This window comes from Thunnus thynnus, chromosome 8 (genome assembly GCF_963924715.1).
Source record: "Thunnus thynnus chromosome 8, fThuThy2.1, whole genome shotgun sequence".
NCBI classification, from domain to species: Eukaryota; Metazoa; Chordata; class Actinopteri; order Scombriformes; family Scombridae; genus Thunnus; species Thunnus thynnus.
In genome coordinates, this window is record NC_089524.1 from 15,990,549 (window position 1) to 16,017,838 (window position 27,290).

General features: G+C 37.7%; 1 protein-coding gene and 1 long non-coding RNA gene across 2 annotated transcripts; one reads left to right on the forward strand and one right to left on the reverse strand.

Moving 5' to 3' along the window:
• Nucleotides 1–4,915: 4,915 nt before the first annotated feature.
• Nucleotides 4,916–12,470, forward strand: nmur1a (neuromedin U receptor 1a). Its single transcript, XM_067596752.1, has 2 exons — nt 4,916–5,854; nt 11,497–12,470. The coding sequence occupies exons 1-2, from the start codon at nt 4,936–4,938 to the stop codon at nt 11,880–11,882; spliced, it is 1,305 nt and encodes a 434-aa protein (XP_067452853.1). The 5' UTR covers nt 4,916–4,935; the 3' UTR covers nt 11,883–12,470.
• On the reverse strand, nt 6,848–11,584 carry LOC137187674 (uncharacterized). Its single transcript, XR_010929255.1, has 5 exons — nt 9,305–11,584; nt 9,142–9,180; nt 8,075–8,240; nt 7,863–7,978; nt 6,848–7,767 (listed from the first exon to the last, which is right to left on the reverse strand). It is a non-coding gene; the product is annotated as an uncharacterized lncRNA (long non-coding RNA).
• Nucleotides 12,471–27,290: the final 14,820 nt, after the last annotated feature.

Here is a 27,290-nt window from a genome sequence, read left to right on the forward strand (position 1 = left end):
ACAGCTGTATTGATTAAAATATAAGTCAATCTGTAACTGAAAAATGAAGCTGACATATTGTGTGAAGATGTGACACAGGGTAAATAATATTATTTCTCCCACCATCTTGGGCCACTTTAGTGACTCAGTGCTGTGAGTATATACAGTACAGTGCAGTACAATACAGTACAGTTAATAGAAAGAATCTACCTATTGAGAAACAGTATCTAAACAGCTACAGTGTCATTCATGATGTACTTAGCCACACAGCTAATGGAGCCCCCATCGAGGTCAAGATAATGGGAATAATAAGAATACCACAGAAGAACTTTTATTGTAGTCTTTATGAATGCTCTTGTTCCAAAGCCTCCCCCAGTATATTGACCTCATTTCACTGTGCTCCTGCCAAACATTTCCACTTATTGGACAGTTCAAAGAAATACTAAATGGCAGTATTTTATATTCCTCTTATTGTCAACACATTCCATGAAAAGACCAGAACCAACGATGAATTGATCCTACTAACAAGAATTGCTTGTGTATCCAAAGTCTGAAGTCTGATCTCCCCCTCTGCCATAGAGCTCCGTTGTTGCCCAAAAGCTAATAAAAATACATCAATGAGCCACACTGGGTGACATGTTCCTTTCAACTTTAACTTCAACTTCAGTTTAAAGTGCACATCACTCAGAGAGTCTCTGTACACTTCACAAGTCAATAAAAAGGACAACAGAAAAAAGAAGCGCACAATATTACATATAAAAGTGCACACACACTCACACACACATACACAGGTAGTAATGTTAGTATAACAAGGTTTAGGTAAATAATTTTAAAACAGAGATCATATAACCCTAACAGGGTTGGGGTAGCTACATGTCAAGGAGGAAAACAGTTAGCAGTTTGGGCCCCTAGCCGGTGGAATTAGGAAAGGTCAGGGTAAACAAAAAAAAAAGATGTGTTTTAAGTTTTCAGTTTTCAGATTTGAAAGTATCAACAGAGCTTGCCTCCTCAATGTGCAGTGGTAGATTATTCCAGAGAAGTGGAGCTTGGTCGGCAAAGGCTCAACCACCAAAAGTGTTCTTATTGAATCGAGGAACGATTAGGTAGCTGGCACCAAGGGAACGTAAAGGACATGATGGAATATACAGAGCAATAAGCTGGAGATATATGAAGGAGCCAATCCATTTAAAGCCTTATGGGCAAAAAGGAGGATCCTAGACCAGTTGAAGACTTTTCATTACTGTCTTAGGTAGGCCAGAGAAAAGTGCATTACTGTTGTCTATTGTAGTATTGTATGTTATGAAGGCATACATGAGGATTTCAGTGTCTGAAGTTGATAAAATGGGGCATATTTGGGCTATTTTACGAAGGAGGGAGAAGGAAGTTTATGTTATATACTTGATATGTGGCAAATGTAAGAGATGGATCAAATATTATTCCCAGATTCTTAACTGTATGGGTCTGAGAAATTGTGCAGCCATCAAGATTAATGTAAAAGTCTGTAAAAAGCGATGTGAATGTAGCTGGACCAGCAAGCAGCATTTCGGTCTTGTGTGTATTCAAGTGCAGGAAATGATTGCACATCTAGCGATGGACTTCTGACAAACTCATACATATGTAAGAGTACGATACATTATGTTGTGTTTTTTGAAAATGTGACCCAAGGGCAACAGGTAAACACAAAACAGAAGTGGACTGAGTATCGAACCCTGTGGGACACCATATTTGATCTTAGAGAAGGAAGACATAATATTACTGTATGTAACGCTTTGTGTTCTATTACTCAGGTATGAACAAAACCAAGAGAGTGCCAGCCCCTTGAGACCAATAAGGTTCTCAAGACATTGTAGGAGGGTGTTTGGGTCTGAAACTGGACTGAAACTCATCAAAAAGCTTATTACTGGATAGATGGGCAGTGAGTTGACAGGCAACCACCTTTTCTAACAGTTTGGACATGAATGGGAGATTTGAGATCAACCTATGATTGTTTAGAGTTTGTGGGTCAAGGTTGGGTCTTTTTCATAATGGTGTAACCACAGCTGTTTTAAAAACAGTGGGAACGATACCAGAACTGAGGGATTTATTGATGATGTCAAGAAGAGGGTTTCGTATTACATTGAACAAGTATTTAATGAGGTTGCCAGGGATGGGATCTAGAACATGTGATCGGTTTGGAGCTAGTGACAATTTGAGAGAGAGTTTTTGAATCAACTGAATCAAACTGAAAAAGGTGGCTGATGGTTCAGTAATCAGTATGAGAAAGAAGTAGAGGGTGGGAGGGATGAGAAAAGAGGGGCACAGCCTTACCAGTAAGGTGTCCTGTAAAGCAGGACACCTGTGTGGGCAGGGTTGTTTTAGTGAGCTTATCCATGGTGTTGAGTAGGAATCTGGTGTTGTGTCTGTTGTTAGAGATCGAATCTAATAATTAATAAAAGTAATAATTAGATTTAGCTTGCCGGAGGGCATATTTTGTATTCAAACAGTGATTCATTCCAGGCCTGGTGAAATACTTATTATGTTGTATTGTGCCATTTTTCTCCAAATTTCTGCATGATTGTTTGAGTGCCCGAGTAGAATCATTGAACCATGGGGTAAAGTGGGGTGACCAGCATTTTATAACCTGAAGGGGTGCTATGGAGTTGAGCACACCTAGTAAGGTGCTATTTAGTTTATTTGTTAAGCTATCCAGAGAACCACTTCAATTATTCATTTTTTGAGAGCATCGGGATAGCATGATTCTAGAGCTCCTCTGGCTGATTTATTAATAACGCAGCTCTTTGTGGAAGGGCAGCGATATTGAGAAATGAGTGGCATATGAACATTAAAATTGAATCAGAGAGTGATCAGATAATAATGGAGCAGAGGAGGAGACTGAAAGGTCAGTGACAGAAAGACCATGGTGTAAAAGTTGATTGATGGTGTGACCGTTGTGGTGTGTGGGTTCAGAGACAGCCTGAGTAAAACCAGATGTATCAATGAATGTTGTGAAGGCTCGGTTCAGTGCATTGGATGTGTTATTAAAATGAATATTAAAATTGCTGATTATAATGATGTGGTCGGCACGAGTCACAAGATCCAAGATACACTCCGAAAATTCATCCAGAAATTGTTAGTAGGCTCCAGGGTGATGATACAGGACAGCAATGTAGAAAGACAGGGTGTTTGTGTTAGGTGAGGGTGGAGGGAAGGACATTAAAAGCACCTCAAATGATGAGCAGCAAATGTTAGTTCTGGGATGAAAATAGTAATTGGAGCCATAGATTAGTGCTACCCTGCCACCATTTTGGCACAAGTGATATAGGAGTATAGAAAGTTAGGCGGTGATGCTTCAGCCAGAAGCAGTACATGATCTGCGGATAACCAGGTTTCACAGAGTCCAAAAATATCAAAACTGTGTTTCAGTATTTGATCATGAATTAAAAGCGCTTTGGAGCCTAATGATGTAATATTAATAAAGCCTATTTTAAGGCAGGTATTGCTGTTAAAAACGGGTGTAACCTTCACAGGATTCAGGTTCTGCATATTCCGTTGGTTTCTATTTGGATGGGATTTTCTCTTATGGATGATGGTAGGGATGTAGAATACTTCATTGCCTTGATTCATAGGAAAGCAATTTGGAACAGAGTCAATGTTCCAATGTTACTATGAACACAGCACTGTAATTTATTTTCACTGAATCCCACATCCTGTAGCCATATAGCCAAATGTGTTTTAATCCACAGCTAATATACAAAGTAGTCCTCAACAAACGCAAAACTTACTCCTGTTTAAGTAATATCTGCTAAAAGCTACAGTTCCCAGTTGTTTTAGGAAATTACTTTTTTTGGAACTATATATTTGTGACCCATTTTTAAACCTGAATTAATAGATTGTTTAGTCACTTTGTTGCAGCACACTAAGCTGTAAATACAACACCGATATATTATCAACTTCTAAAGTCATAATATAAATATAAAGAGTCCAGATACAGAGCAACATTAGCATTCATTTTGAGTCATGTTTCTGGCCAACTGATGAATGTATGTCCAATACTCAGTTTTTTTAGCTCTGTTTTGGCCTCAACTAATGGCCCTTGAGCTACTACATGCTCCACTCTGTTCACCAGATAATCGCTATCTTTGTCTTTTATTTAGTGCTGAGAAGGTAATAACAGAGCTTTCATGAAAGCTTTTTCGCTGAATTAACAGTAAAACCAAAATAATGAGCATAAAGAGTTTAAAAAACTCCAAAGAGCTGAAGGAAATTGCAGAATTGGTGATAATTCTTTGTGGGTTTATCCCCATGAGCAACTCCTTTCTTATTAAACATAGTAATTTCATCAATTGTTAGTATAAAAATATTGATTAGAGCAGCTTTAAAGATTAACATCCTCGGCAGCAATAAATGGACTTGGGGCGCACAAGATAGAATAACACCAGCCTTAAACTATAAAATTCAGACTCAGCTTCAGTCTTAGGTCTCCTTCTATATCTGTTATCACTGCAGAGTAGACTGGTTGACTACATTTTACAAAGTAGTGGCTGGCATCAGCAAGACAATGTTTTTGATGGTTATTTTGCAAATTAGCTTAAAGAACACCTGAAGGGCATGAATCACTCAGTCTTCTGTTCACTGTCAGGAGTGAATTCAAAACTCATTGGCAGAAACAGCAGTCAGAGCTAATCTAATTCAGAGTTTGGGGAATTGGTCTGGAAACATGGTGGAGAGAAATGAATCTTAAGATGTGACACAACTCCTTCCTCATTTCTATTTACTCATGCACATTTGTTCTGATCAACACAATTTTGATTCCTGTTCAGCTTTACTTAGAAATCTGTTTTGTATGTATGTCATTACTGACCAGAGTCCTTAATCTCATGTGAGCCTTTTTAAAAACCTTTGTCATTTAAATGGAATTTAATGCTGATGGCTGTTTCATCTCATTTTTCCTAGAGCGAGTTTGACTACTTCAGCAAGATGTCAATTTATAACTGCTCTTTTGATCTAATTGCTAAAAAAGAAGAGTGGGGTTGTCTCCCAGGGGAAAAGTGTTTCAATCTCACCTCAGGCATGAATGGCAGCCACACTGATCTGGAAGATGCATGTTTGACGGAGGAAGGGTACCTCGAGAAATACCTGGGGCCTCGTCGTTCATCTGTGTTCCTCCCTGTCTGCCTCATCTACCTGATCATCTTCATGATAGGTGTGGTGGGGAATGTGCTGACATGCACTGTCATTGCACGCAACAAAGTGATGTGGACACCAACAAACTACTACCTGTTCAGCCTGGCAGTGTCAGACCTGCTAGTACTGCTGCTTGGCATGCCATTAGAGCTGTATGAGCTGTGGCAGAACTACCCTTTCCTTCTGGGGAAGGGAGGCTGCTACTTTAAAACCTTTCTATTTGAGACAGTCTGCTTGGCATCCATCCTCAACGTGACGGCACTGAGTGTGGAGCGCTACATCGCTGTGGTGCATCCACTGCGTGCAAAGTACGTTGTGACGCGCACCCATGCCAAGCGGGTCATCCTGACGGTGTGGGGTGTGTCGGTGTTGTGTGCTGTTCCCAACACAAGTCTGCATGGGATCGCCACCCTTTACAGTCGCTCCTCCAGCCCTGGCATGAACATAAATGTGGAGATCCCTGACTCGGCAATCTGTACATTGGTGAAACCACGCTGGATATACAACCTGACCATCCAAGTGACCACCTTGCTATTTTTCATTATGCCCATGCTCACCATCAGCGCGCTCTACATGCTCATTGGGCTACAGCTGAAGCGGGAAAAGATGCATCAGGCACTGGAAGCAAAGTCGGGCTTTGGTCAGGATAGCTTCTGTAACATCCGTACACAGCAGCAGAAGGCTCGCCGACGTCAGGTCACTAAAATGTTGTGTGAGTATCAAATGACTACAATGATTTGTTAACTTTAATCTTTAAATCTTTAATCTCAGAGCAGCATCTGTTACCACCTTTTCATGTAACAAGTAGAGCCCGATTGATAGGCTGAAGCTGATACCAATATTTAAGAATTTTAAAAATCCAATGGGGACATTCATTGTGGTGCATCTTAGAACTTATCTCTGCTATCTGTAATCTTGCAGTACTCATGAGGGATTTGCTGTGTCTGATATAAAATAAATGGAAGATGATGACTCGATCCAGTTTGCGCTAGGTAGCTGGAGGTGCTGCCTCCCTTTTATTTTCTTTCAGACACAGCAAATCCCTCACAAGAAGCACAATAGTGAGGCCAGCAGCAGGAAATGGTCAGTTAGTGTAGATGGCAGAGTTCAAATACATTGAACACTGAAACTACTTTTGATTAAACTGTTTCTCAAGAGAAAATGAATAGTAAACAATTTTTATAATTGATTATTATTTTAATTTTAAGCAATTTATAAAGCAGGAATGCAATGTGGGGTTTGATGTTCTTCTCTAGTTTACATTCTTGTAAATTTAATATATATATATTAAATATGTATATATGCTCTTAGAAATAAAGTTGCTGAATAGAGCCATATAGGGTTCCTGGAAAAACCTTTTTATAAAGGTTTCACCTGGGACCCTTTCAAAGGGTTCTACCTAGAACCCAACATAAAGGGTTATACGTAGAACCGTCCATGAAAGGTTCCACCCAGAACCCCCTCTGAGAGGTTCCACAGAGAACCCTTCTATGGTGTAATGGTTTCACCCAGAACCCTCACTGGGGGTTCTATCCAGAACCTTTTAATCTTCTAAGGGTTTCATCTAGAACCCACCCAGGGAGTTCCACCAAGAATCCTTTCATATTTCAAGGGTTTCAGCCAGTACCCTCTTGTCTTCTGCTGAATGTACTATGAAGAACCATATTGTATTCTACAGATCAGGCAAAAAAAATTGAATCCCATATATTGTTTATTGTGGTCATCCATCATTTTAACAATTTATGTTACAATTACTGATGTTTACAATGTTGGCATTGAGAAAACATTCAAACAACTTTTAATGAGAAAAAAATGTATTTAAAAATCTTGGAACAATGATGGATGAAGAGGGAGACTCTCTGAGGATTAGGCAACAGAACAGAGAGGCTGTGTAGGTCCCCAGGGGAACATATCAAAAGTGAGCATAGGACTCAAGAATCAGCAATGCATCAGACTGTCCTCAGCAGGTGAATTCATGTAATCTCCAGCAATGGTGACATAGCAGAGAAGGAAGAGAAAAAAGACAGTTAGTAGCATCAATCCAAGGTACACTTACTACACCAGATGAAGCAGTAAGCCATCTACAAACAACAAAGTAATGCATGGTCCAAGGAGAGCAATCGTAGTATGGGCACATAATAATGGTGACAGTGGAACAGATTGAATAAGCCTGTCCTCCAAATCCTCCACTAAGAGCCTCCACTAGCACACAATCAGGTGAAAGTATTTAGCAGCAGCAATTTGACCATTCCATTTGAACTAAACTCACATTTATCACAAAAGCAAAATAAAAAAGCATCCCATGCTGCAACATAGACTAGTCTATTTACTACTATCCACACAGTTGCACAGTCTCTTCACTGAAATTGGTACAGCACTGTGGTCCTTGATACCCAAAACAAATCTTTTGATGAAAATGAGAGTTTTTGTCAGTTTTTTTGGGTACTGGACTCCAAAAACAAAATAGAGTGACATTAATGCACTTGTGGCATATGATATATTCATGCCACTGTCCTCAGTCAAAACTTACATACCATCCAGGTATAGGGCTATCCTGTATGCCTGCAAAGGGTTTCCCTCCTCTGTGTTATGGAGCATGATTGCTGGAGTATGCAAATTTGGCTCCTATGCAACAAAAACAGATACGTATTAGTAAGTAAAACAAAGTAAAACTTGCTGTGAATACAAAATTATGGTAACAGCAATCAATGTTGGCATACTGTGGATAACGCCTATTCCTGAGCTGAAGTATTTACTTCCTGTGCAGTGTACAGAAAGGACGAGTCCTCTCTGAAAATGGAAGGCAGCAGTAAAATTGCTGCATCCTGAATGAGTCCTGAGGAAATCAAATTATTTTGTAATATTTTTTTGGCTGATGTTTAGGTGTTTTCAGAAATACAGATTGTGGCTTTGTGATTAAAAACATAGATACCTTGTCTTACAGAATCATCCAGGCAGTCACTGATTGCTCTCTGGCAGCGTTCCTTTAGGTCACACAGTGATGCTCTTTGAACAATTTTTGTTGCCGTTTGATTCAGCTCTGTGACCATTTTGCAATCAGCATCTACAAGGAATTGCTCCTTCATCTCCCACAGAAGCTGAAAGGAGGAACAAAAAGTATTAGCTCCAAATACTTGATTATCATAAATTATCATAAATACACATTTAATCAAATATATGTCTTTCAACTTCTTAGACCCCAAACAAATTCAAAAACTCAAATTCATTGGTGTACAACTGTATTTGCAATTGTTTTTCTGAGAAACTGAAAAAATGGTGATTCTTCAAAATAGATCCATCATGAAAGTTGCTTAGAATGCCTCCTGTAGACACCCTAGTATCCCCTAAAACATGATTCTTAGTGTCAGTTCTGGTAAGAACGGTATGCAGAACTTTCAGGATTGTAATATACTGGAAGGATTCCTTCTTGCCACATGAATTATGTCCAAGCAGATACTGAGTTGGCTCAACAAGGCCAAATTCATTTATGCAGTATTGGTAGAACTTAAATTTACTATTAATGTCCTGAAAACACACATCAAATATATTGTCCTCCAAAAGGATATTGAGGTTTTGTTCTGTCTTTTCCTCCAGACAGATTTTTATCAGATCTTGATATTATTGCTCACTGAAATAATGAAAAGCTCCCCAACATCTTTAGCAACACTTGTTTGGACCACTTGAGATAATGTGTGACCTTCCTGACACTTTAGAAAGAAAGAGATGAGATCTCTTTTAATATTTGTTTTCATTTATGCTAGCTTCTCTGAAAAAGAGGGAGCAGTCTCCATGTGGCCTTCTTCAATGATTCTCTGAACTTCAGAGTTTTCCTGTTGGATTGTGGTGCTGTGCTTCTGGGTTAGGTCATTTCAGAGTGATGATATTTTTGTATATTTACTGGGGCATCCATTTGGCCATATTCAAAGACAAAATTTATTTCACTTTGATGACAGGACAATAGGACAACGTGGACATTGATAATGCACAAAAACATCTCACCAGAAAAGTCATTTTTTGTCCAGGCTGTGTAAATCATTTCTAAAAAAAAATAAAAATAAAAATAACAAGAAAGAGATGCTAGCATTAAAATTGTCCATCGTTCACCATAAAAGGCCTTAGTTAGAGTAAAGCTTGCTGAAATGAGATATTACATTTAGCTTACCTTGATCTCTGAAGTTTCTGATCCTCTGTCACTTCAATCCAGCTTCTAGTATCAATCCATACACGGGTGATCACACAATGTGTCACTACTGATATGTCACACCTGTTTTGTAAAGAAGGGCAGACTATGTGTTGCAATCCGTAGGAGCTCTCAGCTCCCCCATACCCACCCCAACGTGGCAGCCAGCTCCCAGGCCCCACACACCAAACCCCAGCCTTTCACCTGGGAGACTGGAGTGCAATTCATGGCTCCAACACCTCTTCACACTGTAGTCCTCCATCCCCACAGCCCTCCCACCATCCATAACAAATGAAAAATAGGTAAGGAGGGTCAACTGTCTACTCTCCAAAATGTATATAAATTCAGGGCAATTTTTTTGGCTCATGAACTCCTCCCTCCAGAGATTGTAGTTACAATGGTCAAAACAACACTAACATGGTGGCTCAGTCGGTAAGAGCACAGCAGTGCTATTTTGAAGACTGAGGGTTGAAGACATGATCTTCCTACCACAGATCACATCATGTAGCTACATTATACATATGCACTGTTAGCCACTCTTCATAAAAGCTCCAGTTAAGTGTTGTACATCATAAATTAGAAATGATCAAAAAAACAATATCAAGAAAGATCTTCAACAGACAAATGCCCCCCAACTCAACCCTTATCTCTCTCTCCACAGCCTACAACACCTATACACAGTGTATCTCACATTAAAGGGACTAACCAATAAACATAGTGTCTGTTCAACTATTAACTATTGTATGGCATGAAATGATGGTAAAGAAAGACAATGTAGAACACAAATAAAATTAATTGATTAAAGGGATTCCAGATACAGCTACATTTAAAAATATTATCTGAAACATGGGTAAACATTTGAATATTTGAGGGTGAGGATCTTCTAATACCCTTGCTTTCAACAATACTTGAAGAACTCTTTCTTCCAAAAAGGGTTCTTTGGGTCGAAAGGGTTCTTACTGGAACCCTCTTACAAAGAACCCTTGAAGAACCCTTTCTTCAAAAAAGGGCTTTTAAGAAGCAAATGGTTCTGGTTGGAACCTCAGCCCTTCAAGAAGAAACTTTTTGGAACCTTTACTTCTAAGAGTATATATGTACATGTATTCGGATTCTTGACTATTTGGTCAGACAAAACAAGCACTTTGTAAACATGATATTGGGCTCTGGGGACTTCTAATGATGACTATGAAAGTAATCATCATTTACAGCCCTAAATAAATCAACTGCGACCTGGAAGGTGTTAAACATCCAGGCCAATAGCATGTTATTGCAGTACTTTGCTCCTGAAATAACATAACCAGATTCAGTTACTGCACCAATATGAATCATTGGGAGTAAACAATTAAAAATGTTGAAAGTGAAAATGTTGTAGACATATGAGGGTATAATCCAGATGGCATTACATTTCCCAAACATATTTTGCGGATGCTAAATAGTTTCTTGTAAATATAAATAAATATTGATGATATGATACTTAAAGGTGACACCAACAACGCAGACAAAGTTAGCCAGTTTCATATCAGAAACAGACACATTCAGATCTAACTGGGTTTAACACAGACTGCCAAGCAACCTTATTGAGGCAGCCTATGTGCTTTTGTATCTCAGAGGTGAAGGTGAAAGCAAATGTAGCGGTAAAAAATCTGTCATGCGCTGTGTGCAGGTATTAATCTTTACCTTGGCTTGATAATGCTATGACATTGATTTACTTGCTCTCAGTTCCTTGCCTGCACATGCACTGATGTGGATTTTCTCAACTCCCTGAATAGCTTTCCTGGAAAACCAAAAGGAAATTAAATAGAACAAACTAATCTCATAAGACTAATCTTATTCAGTCCTCACATTGCATAATTTATTGAATACTGTGTAGACACTCAGCAATCAGAATTCACTCATCTACTCACAGTTGTATCTAGAATTCTCCTCAGAGACATAGCAAATATGAAATGTTGGCTGTGAGGCCTCTGAATCTAAAGATAATTTAACACTGATGTACAGTAAATCCAAGGCTGTGTGCCGAGGACAGATATTCTCTAAATCACTGACACAGAGGCCCCAGAGGGACAGTTTAATTGAGAGCAGAGAGAGCATGTTTGCAACTTCAATCAATGCACTACTATTAAAATACCCTCTACCCTGGGGTCTCTTATTGTCTTGTCTTGTTTATTTTCCAGTTGTTTTAGTGGTGGTGTTTGCAATCTGCTGGGCCCCATTTCACACTGACCGCCTCATGTGGAGTTTCATCAATGACTGGACTGACAGCCACATGGAAATTTTCCAGTACGTGCACATCATCTCTGGAGTGTTTTTCTACCTCAGCTCAGCAGTCAACCCAATCCTGTACAACCTTATGTCCACACGCTTTAGAGAGATGTTCAAGGAAGTCATGTGCCATCGGCCGCATCACATTACTCCCAGAAAACACTCGCTTAGTGTCACCCGGGTGACACTCCGCAGCACCCTGAGTGATGCTCCAATCAGCAACGGAACCGCCATTGTTGAAGCTGAGGCAGAAGACGGAGACGGGCGGATGAAAGATGAGACCAGTTTTTCATGTTAAAAAAAAAAAAATCTTGAAGGGCAGGATGACATATTCAGACTAGAATGGCATGGTGTTCAGAAAGACTGTCTCACTCTGAACCAGTGTATTCATCAACTCATCAATAGCAAGTTTGAAACAGGTATGTCAGCTAAATACCTAAAATACAGCAGAAAAAAAATCAGTCTTCTGCTGAAGCTGTCAGGTTGCAGTGGAAGTCTTACTATGATGGTTTTGAAAACTTTACTCATAAGTCAGCAAATCACATACTAAAGTTGAAATGCAGGCTCATATAGCCATAAGAATAGTCAATAGTCAGTTTGCCCTGACATCCAATGTGTGATGTACAAATTCCATTCAAATGAAGATATATTTTTGTCAGCACTTGGAAAATTTAAATTATGACAATACAGTTTACAAAACCCATGTAATTTATAAAAGGAGTTAAACCAGATGGACCAATGAATACTAAAGCTTGTCCAAGCCAGACAGGGCTTGAAAACTTAAACTTGGCCATGTACAGTAAGAATGTGAAACAATATGATGTAAAATATCAATAAATAAAAGTAGCTGTTAAACTAGAGAGTAGTAAAAACACAAAAAAGATTTTTTAAAAAATAACAACATCAAAAAGGGTCCAATGTCCAAAAAATATGATAGAAAAGAGAATGTATTTTATTCATGATATTGCTACTAGAATGGTCCATAATGTACACTGTATGTACAGAAAGTATTTATATGAAATATTGTATTATCCAGTAAATTACACATGATTAATAATTGCAAAATATAGTGAGAAATTGCTTACTTCAGATATCAAGAAATGATTGTCAGTCAGCATCTGTGTACTGATTACTGTGGTGTTTTTGTATACTAGTAACTCCTGCTAAATGTCTTAATGCTTTTTAATGTTATACCTATCTAGTTTCATTTGATTCCTAATACAGCTTTTGGGATTTTTGTTGTCAGAAACATACCACTGTCAAGTACAAAAATAGTACATGTGACTATGTAAGACTATATCTTTCAAATGTTGTGATTGACTACGTTTGGCATATTTGTAGGCTAAAGCAAACTATAAAACTATTTGTCAATGAGTCTGCCATCCAGTGTCTTATGGTTCAAAGTCCAACACAAGTTAATTTGCTTTTTTTTATCTACTACACCACACGTTTGCTCTGTAAATCATTTGTCCTTTGTTCTTCCTGTAGTTTTGCATTAATTTGATGAAATACTGTTCTGTTATCCGTTTACGTTGTTGTAGACCTTATTTCGATACAGGGAAAAGCCACAGACTCTGAACAACAACCCACATTCATTTTCATGCTTAAGTCTCCTTCTTATCGAATTTGAACACACATCTTGTCTTGCACCTTAGCTTGTTGAACGAGAAACCAAACATTTACCAGGGAAGTGCACTGCTAACCTCAGTTTGCAGGCAAGGCAGCTAATTAACCACTCAGCTGAAGCACATTAAACAACATTAAACATAGCTGCAAATGTCACTTCAGACCTGTTAGATGCTGGTGTTGTTTGCCCTTCAAAATCCCTGCTAGCAACACACTGTCAGCCCATGACTTGTAGCGACAGCAGTTTTTTTACTTTGTCTCAGTTACATACAGGTATAACACCTCTAGAAGACTGCTAGCTGCTGTCAATCTGATACACCCCTCCAGCCAGCTAAGACCAAAAGGAGCATTTCTGATATTTCCCCAAAGATTTTTTTTTTCTTTTTACCTTAGTTATAATTGCATTTTTCTTAAAGTCTTACAGCAATTGGACTACTGATTAGTTTTCCCTTAGGGTGGCACTACAGGGAGGATAATGGAGTCCACCTTGAAACCATACACAAAAGGTTTATCCTCTTGGAAATTTAAGTGTGTTCAGCACATTTCATGACAATGACAATCACTACAAGATTCATCCTTAGGCTAACATAAATGTCCACAGCAAATTGCAACGCAAGCATCTGGCCTGTAGTGATCAAATATCTTGCTCTGGACCAACATGTCGGACAGCAGACAGACGGAACAAACAAATAACTTCACATGTAGTATGATAATTCTAAAACCAGTGGGGCAAAAAGTGCTGATTTAGTACATTTTCATTTTCTGTCACTTTAACACCAAGAGTGTAACTGATGGATTTGTTTCTGGCATCCTCTCAACTCATGTTGTTTGGCATGTTGGACTTCTAGGGACATCATAACATCCCCAAATCTCTGCAGTTAAGCTGTTAAGTAAAAGTTAACCATATCTGATGGCAGCTAAGGCAACAAAAATAAGTTTCAAAATGACATGGCATTTTCCTTTAAGCAAAATACCAAGACAATGTAATTGGAAGACATGACAATATAATTGGAAACATTCTCAATACCTGGCTTTGCTATTGCTAAGTGATTCATGCGAAAGGGTCAAAAGCCATTTCTCACTTGTGACATGTATTCAGGTAAAAGCCAAGGATGCCTCTTCTTTAAAAGGAAGGATCACAATGGGAATGTGTTTTGAAGGCATTTAAAAACTATCAGATCTCTGAGCTGACAACCTCAGCAGTGCTGGAGGCAGAGACAGGTAGTTTTAGTTGCTGCTAATCCTCCACCTGTACTTGAGGCAAAATGTGATTGAAGTACATCTTTAAAAGTCTTCAGTGCTCTTTGAGACCACAGGCATCGTCCCCAGTTTGTTCTTTTAGCTACAAGGTGCTCTTAAACTCCTACAGTTTTCATGTGTACCTCCTTGGCAATATTTAAATAGGCTGTCACAGTTTTGCTGCAAATGAAATGCAGTGTGCAAGGTCATCTCATGTGGTGAATCTTGTGTGATAAATCAAATTTTTAATCTCAGTCCTCATGTGGGTTTTTTTGTCTGACAGTTGGTTAATTTAATTCACACCTTGTTCAGGGTGAAAATCGGTATAATATAAATTAAACGGAAATAAGGAATGCTCAGAATTTCAAGATTGGATATTTCCATCTTCATCTGTGAGTGTACCAGTAATTATTGCAGCAGAAATATTTAAATTTAAGTGAGAATTTGTAATATGTTCTGCAGTGTATGCTAAATAGTGCAACTAGTAAAAACTCTGAGTTGTGGTTGACAGCATCTTGTGAAACAATCTGCTAGACAACTTAAGAAAATAAACACATCTCAGACAGAGTATCAGCCGAGCAGAGCTGCAAGTAACACAGAAGCAGCAGTTTGTATTTGTGACAAATAACAATCTTAGGACAGGAATATCACACACTTTATCATCCTCTCAGCATCACCAAAGGACTTCAGTATGATCCGCTTATCACTTACATCAGTCATAGAGTGAAAGAATCACATAAGTAGTGTTCACTGCAGACACTATAGCTCCTATAACTCTTGTGGTTCTGTGTCTCAAACAATAAACCCACTGGAAATACAGACCACTCCAATCCCATTTCATTGCTTGAGCCTCATTTCAGTGCACAGGTGATTGCAAAGAGCATGGACCTGCATGATATATTCAATGAGGAGGAGGCATCTTCAGGAACCTAGTCTGGTACCAATTCCAAACATAGTGTTTAGTTCCTGGATATTAACTGATAGTTTATCTTACCAAGATGCTTTATTCGTGTTTTGGTGCAACAAGGTTACTCTTGTCCTTGTCTTTTGCAACTGCTGCACAACTGTGGTGGTTCTCAGTCAGTGTCACACTAGAATTAATCCTTGCCTTGCCTGAATCAAATGTTTGGATAAAATTACAAGCTGTCCCAGAGTTAGCTGGTGGTGCAGAACACAGCTGAACACTTGCTGAATCTAAATGTGAACTTGACTTGCAGATTGAACCCTTGTGGTCTTCAATAATACTGTGATATGTCTGAAGTGCTCATTGCCAACCCAAGGCTGGGCTGCAAAGTGATTAAATGCCAAATATGAAACAAATGCTAAGATGCTGACCTTGTAATCCATCACAGTGAATACTTTTTCAGAACAGTACCCGTGTTAGGAATTCATGTTAAATGTATCTGAGCAAAGAGTGCTACTTTAAATAGATTGGAGATTCTAAATAAAACTCTTTCTACTCTGATAATATTATGTTTGATATTCAGAGTAAAATAGTTAATATACTTAATACTTTGAATTAGCTGAGCATTAGCATTTTTAATATTATACTCATGTGAAACTCTCAGCTGAGGATCCTGCAACTTATATTGATGACACCTGGCTATGGGAGCTGTTTAGCTTAAACTTGTAGAATACGCCTTGTAATTGGGTCTGCTTAAGAATTTGCTTGGGACTTGACAGAAACCACTGCCTTAAAGGGTTTCAGTACAATTGTTTTGGTCCGCACCAGAGTATGATTGCTTGCTTCAGAGCTGCCCAATCCAAACACACCGTGGGGGAAAGTCTGATTCAACCGGACTAAACAACGCAGGTTTGAAAACTCCCTTACAGCGTGGAGGATAGGGCATCATATGGGTGTGTAGCACTTACGTAAATGTAACAATCACCTCTTTATTAACGGTAGCCATGATCTTTCCCTGACGTTAACTAAGTGTTTTCAGTTTCATAACCTTAACCACACCCTTTAATTTTTATCTTTTTTGTGTGCATTAGACTCAAATTGTTTTTATTGTCTAAATTTGCCTTATTATAAGCTTGTCAGTCATCTGTAAAGTAATATGAATTGCATTAACTTGTACTTTGTGCAACCTTCATCATATCGTATAGTGGCCATGCTCAGATATCGTAGAAAGCGATTATTTTTAAAAAGTTGGCATTGAATGTAATCCGGAGTTTCGTAGATTTGTCCAATATCAACAACAAAGACACATCCTGCACCACGAGCCTCATTTGCTCCTCCACTGATGAGCCCCGTGCTGTTTTTAGGCTTAACTTAATTTTATTATAAGCTGATCAACTACAGCTGTGCAGGTACACAGTTGAGTCACCATTGTAAGGAGAAATAGGGGAGGGGACAGAGAGAAGTCCATAAGAAATAAATGTAATACAATACAGTTGTATAACATCACCCCAATACACCCTGTTACACAAATGCATTTAGTTCGTGACTGTAGAATGAATTAATGAATTCATCTCTGTGCACTTGAAGCTCTCCTCTAATTAGTGTGATGACACTCATGAACCGGTTGTTCTGCATTTAATGTACTTCTTATTCACATTTTCTGATGAAGGCTAAAAAGCTGAAAAGTGTTTTTGTAGTGGGTGTGTGACCTCGAGTAAACAGTTTTACATAAGCAATCCTTTATTTTGCTGCTTAATTTATGGAAGGGTTGTTTTTACAGCTCTGTGGAGATCCCTTGTATATGGATGATATTCAATGCCAATACCTATATGCCATAGATTACAGTCCCATTAAAGCTGTTCTGTCTTACCAAGGAAATTTATGAGAACATTAGATCTAGATCAGTATACATAATTAAAGAATGACGAATGCTGAAAAACCTTTAAAACTAAAAAAAAAAAAAAAAAAAAAAAGCTTTTCATGATTCATCTGATCAACATGATTATTTCACATTGTAATAGTACAGTGATTATGTAATGTAAGTTCACTAGTTAAAGTATATATATTATTAAACTACACTTTTACCTATTCTGGTGCACATGTCTTCTTCTCATGAATATTTAATTATTAGCGGACTACACATGCCAAACCTCCAGAAGAAATTATGGTACATGTACAACATTTGCAAGACACAAATATCCATCTTCTAGGCACCACGCGTTATCTTCTTTCCCCTGGTCAGATGAATAATGAGGGTACTTCACTCAAGGCTGTAGCTTGGTGTGATTGCCCCCAAAAGCTTGTCAAGGCTTCAAATTACACCTTTTGGCTAAGTGAGAGGTTCAGCTTCCTCTCAATTAAAATTCTGTACCTTGGATACAAAATCACACAGTGAAGAAAAGAAGGAGAAAAAGCCATTTGGAATATTCATCTTCGAGATCAAGAAGAACACTTAATCTTCTATATTCTTCTATTCACCTTGCACAATGCACTTGATGCGCAAATTATCCGTCTGACTGCCCTTGCTCTCAGCTTCACAACCACTCATTTCCCTTTCTTTAAATGCTCAGACTGAACATGGAGGCACATGTCCTGGCCATTGGTGAGGTATCTGTATACTTGAAACGACAATGTAGGTACTAAAAACAGTAAGTTTGTGAACAAATAGATAACACTTTTAACAACACAATAACACAATTCTTTACAGATGAGTTACTGTGGTTGTGAAACAGTCAATTTTCTAAGGTTTTATGACTAAACAATATAATTCTTATTTAATAGCACATATTATTGGGAAAAAAAACTAATGCTTAGTATTAAAATGGATAGGCTAAGATGAAAAAAGGAGGGGCTCTCCACCAAATAGCTGACCTCTGACTGGACTCTAAATCTGAATCTTGTCAAATGAAAATTCAACTGCTTGATTTCACAAATTCCATACTTAAGTTGAACACACCTTGCAAGCAATGTTGCATGAAAAAATTTTTAAATATGAGAAAAAAATGGACGAGGTGGAGGTGAAGAACATCACAATGAAAAGATTATTTTTTATGTAAGAACACTTACGAGTGCATTATCATACATTTTCCAAAGCCACTTACCAAAGGAAATTCTAATAAACTATTATCCACTTTTTAAAACTTTGTTTGGGGTTACCAGTAACTTAGATGGTACCATACTGTATGCAAAAGGACACCTACTCTTTTAAAAAAATGTGACAATTACACTCACAAATTACTTGCCAGCATGAGACTCAAAGATACTATGGATTGCTAGAACATTATATAACAACTAAAGGAGACTGTCCTCCGAAGAAAAATGACACATTGGGTCATAATATGACCCAAAAATCGACATACAGTTATATGTGACAGATGTCATCTATTGGCTGTAGTAATTATGACCCGGAGCATTGGCTCATTTCCGATGACGTATATACAAGTTGACAATTTACCTCATTTGGAGGAGGTGGGGTGCTTGGTGGTTATAATCCAACAGTTGATTTTCGCAACAAGAGACCACTATTCATTTCTGACCACAAGTGTCACTTTTCCATCTGCGAGTCTGGACAGGTTTTTATAAACCACCTGAATTTAAGGAAGTCGTAACTGTAACCCACACCACGTTTCTCAAACTTCAACAACATAATAATATTTACCCAAAACATGATCTTTCCGTAACCCTAACCAAACAGTTTTTGTGCCTGAACCTAACCAGTCTTTAACCACAGCATTGTTACACCATAAAACATCATTATTTTTTAATAGTGATTTGTTACAGCTTTGGAAAGCACAAACAAATGATGTCTTCCTGCCAATTACTGCCGATGGGGCGCCAGATTAGAAAACACTCTTATGTGTCGATCTTGAGTGCATGGTCAAAGAGCATATTATGTCCTTTAATTTGGAGGACTTGTTGAGCTAAAGACCTTTGAAAGGCAATAAATGAACAGTATTTTTTTACATTATCACTACATAATATATTTATACACACAGTATATAAGACTACATAATATTTTCCCAAATGTCTATTAACTGTTGGGCATGAAACTCAGAGCCGTAAATGACTTAAAGTGATAGATGCTTGGAGCCCTTAGACCAGTTGCCAATAAAGATTAAGTAAGTATAAAAAAAATCTGAAAAGCAATATTGGATGCCATTGAAACAGGTCCCTTGTAAATAACATACAGACAAGACAGACCTCCTTGCCAGCTCTCCCCAGGGGGGTAGGAGACAAGATTAGAAGTGGGTGTCTCAAGATTAGAAAATAAGGCCTCATGAATGCACAGGCACAGCTCTCAACAGAGTCCATCAGTAGACTGTGAATGCACACACACAGCCCTCACTTGGACTCATCTTGAAGTGTGCAAACAGAAGCTTAATCTGAGGTGAATTTATGTCGTCACATAAGAAGAATATTAACCTCAGACTGCTTCAAAAGAAGCCTGTTGATCTTAAATAAAAACAAGGTGGACTATATCTCTATTGTGCAAGTTGTATTTTGTTGGGCACCATCTGACTCATTGTAGATGCAATATAGAATTAAATATGAGCTAATATAACCAAAGACAGAGACAGAGACAGAGGGAAGGGCAGACTGACACTAAGGTGCTACAGTAAAGTCTGGCACATGGGGTCAGAAAATAGTAGATGATTCTTTGAATCGTGAAATGAATCAATTTGTCCTGTCCCACTTTCAACATTTCAGTGTCAAGGTGCCAATTTCTGTCCCTCATCACAGTCAGTGAGTCTTGTCAAATTGTCCAAGAGCAAGCAACTGTAACTCCACCTGCTCAGAGTCTCAAACAAATAATTTTTTAACAAGCAATCAGCTGAGATAACAAAAATCATGATCATTTGTATTTACAAGACAATAAATGCAGAGAAATTTCATTTGATGATATCAGTGAAAGGACAAGATGAACCTACAGACACAACTACTACTCTACACATGCTATAGTACATATTGGATTGCAAAATCCAGTCAGCCCACACCATATTTATATAGTCTGTGTAGGTGCCCCACTAATCAGTAGGAGTTCCTAATGCAGCCAGAAGGATATGATCCCTTACCACCTTCACACCAACAAAGACAACCAATTGTGTTTGTTGGAATGCACGGCCAAGCAGAGGTACCACTCTCTGGAATTAAACCCCCCGGAAACTGGAACGTGACATGTTTATCTGTGTGCCACTTGACTGACGAATGGACTTGAACATTATTGGATTTCCCTCTGCAAAAAACAGCTCTACAAAGGTGTCCTCTGTCTTAGATTGTGTACTGACAAATTTTTTTGACATAAATGTAGATGAAATTCTTTATTAAAACCAACTTTTTCTTGGCCAGTGATCTGATACAACAAAATTGGCAAACATGTTTTCCTGTGGCAAGTATAATTTTTTAAAGATGGACCGTCCGTCAATCCAACACCATTCTCCCAAACACTGAAGGGTACTGACAATCATCAGATGTTTCTATAGAAGTCAAATAATTTCTCAATGAACTCAAAGGTGAAGACAAATACATGCTGTCCCTTGCGTCCTCCACAGGTCCGTCTACAACAACAAAGAGTCAACTGTTCTCTGAGAGGATGTTCCCTCCTCACATTGTGCTTTGAGAGAATGTTGAGAAAATGAAGTGAACTGGCATCCAAACTTGCAAAGCAAAGTAGAAAAACACTGCAAAGCTTTCCACCTTTGTCTGCATGCTTTCATCAAAGGCCATAACAAAATGGTAATCAGCAAATAATGGTTCACAATCCCCAACCAGTGATAGGTTAAGTTGCAATTTGGAATGAATCTTCTGGACTTCATTTTGGCCTAATTCAAGGTTGTCTACCAAGTTGCCTTTTGTGGGGAGAGTTGTTTGCATTACAACAACTAATGTCCATTAAGGAGCAATTTTAAATGAAAAGTACATACAGTTGCTTGCATTGTGCACAAAAATTGCTGTTATTTTACATCAAATGTCAATAGGATAATCCTGTTATCTTTAAATGCAGTACATTACTGTTCATTTGGGTTGAGGAAATGGCTCAGACGAAAGATAATGGTATCTTACAGTATTGATTGCTTGAAGGAAAGAAAACAGTACTTTACAGTATTTTTCTTTGCATTTTGGGAACAAAAACAACAGCAGAGTTGGCATGTGACTGCCTGGACATTGGATCATGGTTGTTCACCCATCTTCATCCACCAAATCAATAAGTGAGTTCCTTTTTGCTTTGCTTAGTAGCATAGGCAAAATACATTACATTTCCAATCAATTTGAATTGTGCTATATGCCCTTACTTCTGTCATGATAATGATTTGGTACTTTGCCATCGGATTATTACATAAAACAAAATAAGCTCTTTTAGTAGTATATATTTTTTCATTAAGCATGAGATCTATTCTTTGAGATTTTTTCTGACTTATTAATCAATCTTGATGATTTGGAGTTGTTGCTAAAATTGTTTTCTTGAAGTGAATGTTACTCCGTTTAGATGCGAAAAGCAGTGGACTTGAATTAAGTTTTGAAATCAGAGTCTTGCTGACTAGCTACATCTGAATATCTGTGAGTTATTCTCACTCACTCACTCACTGATATTCCCTGACCAACTCCCTCACTCAGTCATGCACTCATAGAGACTTACAATCACTCAGTCACTTTCTCAGTTATCCACTCACTACAAATCCTTATGAATACATACTTAACTTGAACTGTTACAGCTTGCATTAGAGGAGCATGTTAATATATTTATAATGTTTCATGTCTTCATTTGTGTACAGTGTTCAGACAGACTGCACTACTTGTTTAAGTATTTACTTTTTAGATGACGGAAATGCAAATTTAATTACCTGAATGCTTTGTTTTTTCTATTACTTTCTAATTTTGTACAAATGTTTAGCATCCTTCATTTAAAATGTTAATAAAGTGAGACATGGTTTGAAAGTAACACCTTGGAAGTGTATCATTTATCTTAACATTTTAACTCACAATCCAAATGGCTATGGTTATTCACTGTTGTAAACATTGTAAATGAGTAATTATATCAAGTCACAAGTTTGGGAAAAAGATATTTTAAAAAATTTAACAAAGATACTGTACTGCACTGCTGGTGACAATAGTTACACAAAAGTGTGTTGAGTAGTATGTTGTACATATTGTAGTTTACAGTGAAAATCTGTAATTTTACCTTTTATGAACATAGTGCAAATTAATAGTAATAAACTGCAATCCTTTTGACAGTATTTTACCGTAAAAGGAGAAAATGACAGTTGTACGCTGTATTTATAAAAACATTAACAAACTGTTCATTTCAGCAACAGCAAGACACTATTAATTTTACAGTAAATTAATGGTAACCCTGCTGCCAGTTCTTTACTGTTTTTTGACAGAAAAATCTTTAACAGTGCTGACTTTGTAGCAGTTAATTATACAATCAGCAACTGAGACTACCAACTAGTTCTATTCTCAATATCTTGAGATATCTACGTCATTAACATAGCAAGAAATGCTTGAGATCTTGAGATAATTAAATAATAAAAGAGATGATGATTTAATTTTATTATCTCAAGATATCAAACACAAGACTTGCTGTGTTAATGGGTGAAAATGTATGCTCTAGTAAATCAATTCCTACACTAGACGCAACTACGAAAATAATAACTTAACTTTAAGCTTTTAGCTATCAGTATCTAACAATGAATTTCCATCTAAAAATAAAAACTGACTTCGATTTACTGGTAAGATTATCTTCATTGCTGGGAAAACAATAAAGCTTTATATGGACTAAAACGAAACAGGATTATTTCTTTCACCTATTAAGCATCCCTAATTATACAAACCACTAGTTCTTAATTGCCAGCCTGGAAATTATGCTAACCACTGCATTGACTGCATTCATGAAATCACACGGTCTGGTAATTAAAGCTTATTTATAAATAAACCTGCTGAGAGGGAGTTTGATTACCACTGTGCTGTTCTGAATAATGAAAAAGGTAACAGTCATAGACATTGTTATGCTAATTACATGTTGCGTATTTAATCCACATTCTTTAGAAAATAACAGTAGACAGAGTATGAAAAGAGGCCAGACATCTCAGCATTTTAGGAAATTTTCCTGTTTAAAGTATAATCTACCACATTTGTTCCGTTACATGCTACTTAGATATTTTGTGAGGGAAACATCCATCTACACCATCCACTTCTGAGAGACAGTTTTCTGGAGTTCCTTTCTCTTTCTGCAGAGAGAAAGAAGCTTATCACCAAATTTGTGAGATACTTTTCTAAGGATTCAGTATCTGGCAACTGTATAAAGGCTTGGGAAAGGGAATTTAATGCTGTGTTACCTGATAAAATATGGATGACTGCACATTCCTGTACTCATAGTTGTTCAATAAACAGCAGGCACAGGTTAATTCAGTTCAAAGTGATTCACTGTTTTCATTATTCTGAGGTCATGTCACATCAATTTTATCTCTCTGTGTCTCCAATCTGCAATAACTGTAAATCAAATGATAGTACATTGTTGCATTTATTATGGACTGTCCACTAATTCACCCATTCTTTTCTTCTGGGGTTTACCACAGGACTCTCTCTCCAGACAGTGACTTGGCTCTCTTTGGATTCTCAGAGGGCTTCTTAGCTCTCCCCCTCACACATACAAAAGCTCTGTTGCTGGGCATGGTACTTGATAAAAAACTTATTTTCAAAGACTGTAAAACACCAACTCCACCGTGCTTCAAAAACTGGCTGCATGAACTTGTTTTGGTTATCCATATGGAGAAACCACATTTCAATAAATTGTCAACATAAATGGGAAGAATCTTGGGGTCCCTTTTTGCAATTTCTGGACTCAATTTGACAGTTTTGTTCTTTGTTTTGTTTTTTATAATCCTATTTTTGATGGGTTGTGAGTAACAATCACATGTTGATGATATGTACTGTTATGATATTTTATGTCTTTGATGCGTGGTTAAGATGAACTTCTCTCAGTTACTTCTGTCCCTCTCCCCGAGTGTGTAGCTAATTAGCTATCTAGCCTGCACTTTTCCCCGGTGAATTTATGTTTGGTGGCTCGTTCAACAAGCTGAGGTCAAGATGTGTGTTCATGTTTGTAAGTTAGACGAGAAGGAGCGGGAAAGCTAATGTGGGTTGTTGTTCATAGTCTGTGGCTCTTGTGTTGTGTAGCAGGATGCTATCAGGCTCAGACTGATGTGACTGTCTGCTGTGCCTATCATCAAACGCCACATTATCACTTTATGCAAGATTTAATTTGCTATATCAAAATAAGGTCTCCATTTACTTACACAGGCGGATAATGGAATGGTATTTCATCGAATTATTGCAAAACTAGGGGAAGCCATCATGAAATAAAAGGATTTCAGATTTTTTCTCAAAGGAGATCACAGGACGAGTGATTTCTGAGCAGACATGTGTGCCGTGGTACAAAAAAATGCAATTTAATTTCAATTGGACTTGTATAACTTGTTATAGCTTTTCAAAAACAGGCAGAGTGAAAACCCCTCCCTGTATTTGTGAACGTGCCCAACCATCAAATAAATCAATCTATGGCAAACCACTGTGAATGACCCACTGTGTGCGATTCACACATTTTCTGAATGAACCATGGTGTACCATTTGAACGGTGCAAGCTTCTGATTCTAAAGAAAGACTTTTTGTGTTGGACAGGTAAGTAACCTATGATGGAACATTAGCCACATTAACTGCTAACATTTTACAAAGATCCACAAGACATATACATTATTTCTCATGGTTTCATCTGAATCCTATAAAGAATATTGTCAGTGACACATGGATGAATAATGCACAAAGGAATGAAGGCTCCATCTGGTTAAAGTCTTAAAGTGATACTGTAATACCTTTTTTATACCAAAATTTGCGCATATATGCAGGTTTTTTAAAATGTGGGTTACCCCACTAAAAACAGGTGATTGGCTCCTTTCCCATTGCCAGTAGATGAGTTTGCCTTTCTGTTTTTTTTTTCTGGTGTGTCACATTCGATATCACAAACGCACTGGAAAACTGGGTTAGTAAACAGTAGAAAGCAGCATGGAGACCAGTGACAGTGTTATGGTAATTACTTTTTTTATATCTTTTACTTCAATCTCCTTTTCAAACTCAACACCGACTGAACGATGTTCGAGTGCTGCTTGAACTGAGGTGGATGAAATTTGTTGCACGTCGTTCCCATAGACTCTATTAAAAAAAAACGCGCCAATGTCTGGAAGTTCAACGCATGGCATTGCATTTTTTAAGCAGCTCACCCATTAAATTAATTTAGTGATGGTAAGCTGAAATGAATATTCCCTTCAGCATCACTCAGCCTCACATTTACACTCACATTAAGGTTGCACAGGGAATCACCCAGGGTAATCTTCTTCTGTTGGCCTAAAGCATGTCCAATTAGAGAAGCCCTGGATTACCTTCTGGAGAGCAGGTATTTAGGTCTACCTGCTGGCTTTAAGATGGAAAAGCAATTAAGGCACAGGAGATGAGAGTTTATTCAGAAAAATCAATCGACCAGCTTAATCATGACACAGGCTTGAGGGAATAGGCAATGCACTGTACACAAAACTGTGGATAGAAGGTTATACTAACACAAGTTGACATAAATGGTGATGAAAGCTGACCTATTCATATACTTAACATATAGTAGGAAACATCTCAGAGAGAGTTAAAGACGTATATCTGTCTATCAGATGTGTGCCTGTGTGTGTGAAAGTCCCATACAGATCAGTTTTAATAAAACATTCTTATGTCTCAGGTTAATAACTCTATTCCTGTTTTACAAATATAGTTTCTTATAAGATGAATCTATGAAATTGAGTGAATTTGACTGTTCATGAGATCCATGACAGCAATTTCCAACAAGGTTAAAATCACAGATGAGAGAACCGGACCGCGTTAAAATCAGGTGAGATATGCCTCCTCACTCTCTTAAGAAAAAAACAACATTAGTTATTTCAGCACATGCCCAAGATTTGCATTCAAGTGATGAAGTCTTCTAATGGCCATAGAAATTGCCTGTCTGGAGCAATGGAAGAAGTAATGTGCCGAATGTCCCATGAAACACTGGCAAAAGCAATATCTTTTTAGCTAATAAAGCAAAATCCACTCTTGAATAAAGAATCTAATCTATTTCAACCACTTACGCAAATAAATTCACTCACAATATTCCCCAGGTGTATACATAATTTCCAACACAACCGTACCATTGCTTCAAAAACAACAGACAGGACAGAGGACAGAGCAGCAATGAATAGGAGACATGCAGAGATCACCATGATCACTGCCCCCCGAGTGGCAAACAAGCAACAGTCAGCATCTGCCGTCAAGTGTTTACACAGAAAAACATCAAAACCACTGATAAAATTGTAGGGAGCAGCTGTTTTTTATAGACTGCTGGGAAAGATGAGAGGCAGTGTGAGGCAATACTTTCTGATGGGTTGTGTATTACCAAATAAAGCACACAGTTTTCTGAATGTAATGAAATGTGAATATTTAACATGATTAACATCTACTCTACTTTTACCTGTGCACAGACAACCTGCATAACTGGTATGCTCACTTTTTAGTGAGCATCCAGCTGAAAAAGGACACTGGTAACCACAGTTATAATAGAAATTGAAGAAGAAAATGGGGAAAAAATGCAAATACCTGCTGATTATGCTACAGATCAGCTGGTCAGTCATTCAATGTAGTAGAAGAAAAAAGAAAAATGCTATACTCATGCTTAGTTTTGTATTTGTGTATTTTTTATATTCCATATACAGTAAATAGCACTACATTCTTGTATTTTATTTAAATGAAAAACAAAAATAAGGAGCCCTTAGTATAACTTATGACATTCCTTTGACATTTTGAAATGTCAAGTGCAATTATAACAGAGCTTTCAATCATGATGTTCTTTCTTTTTCTGTCTCTGAGCAA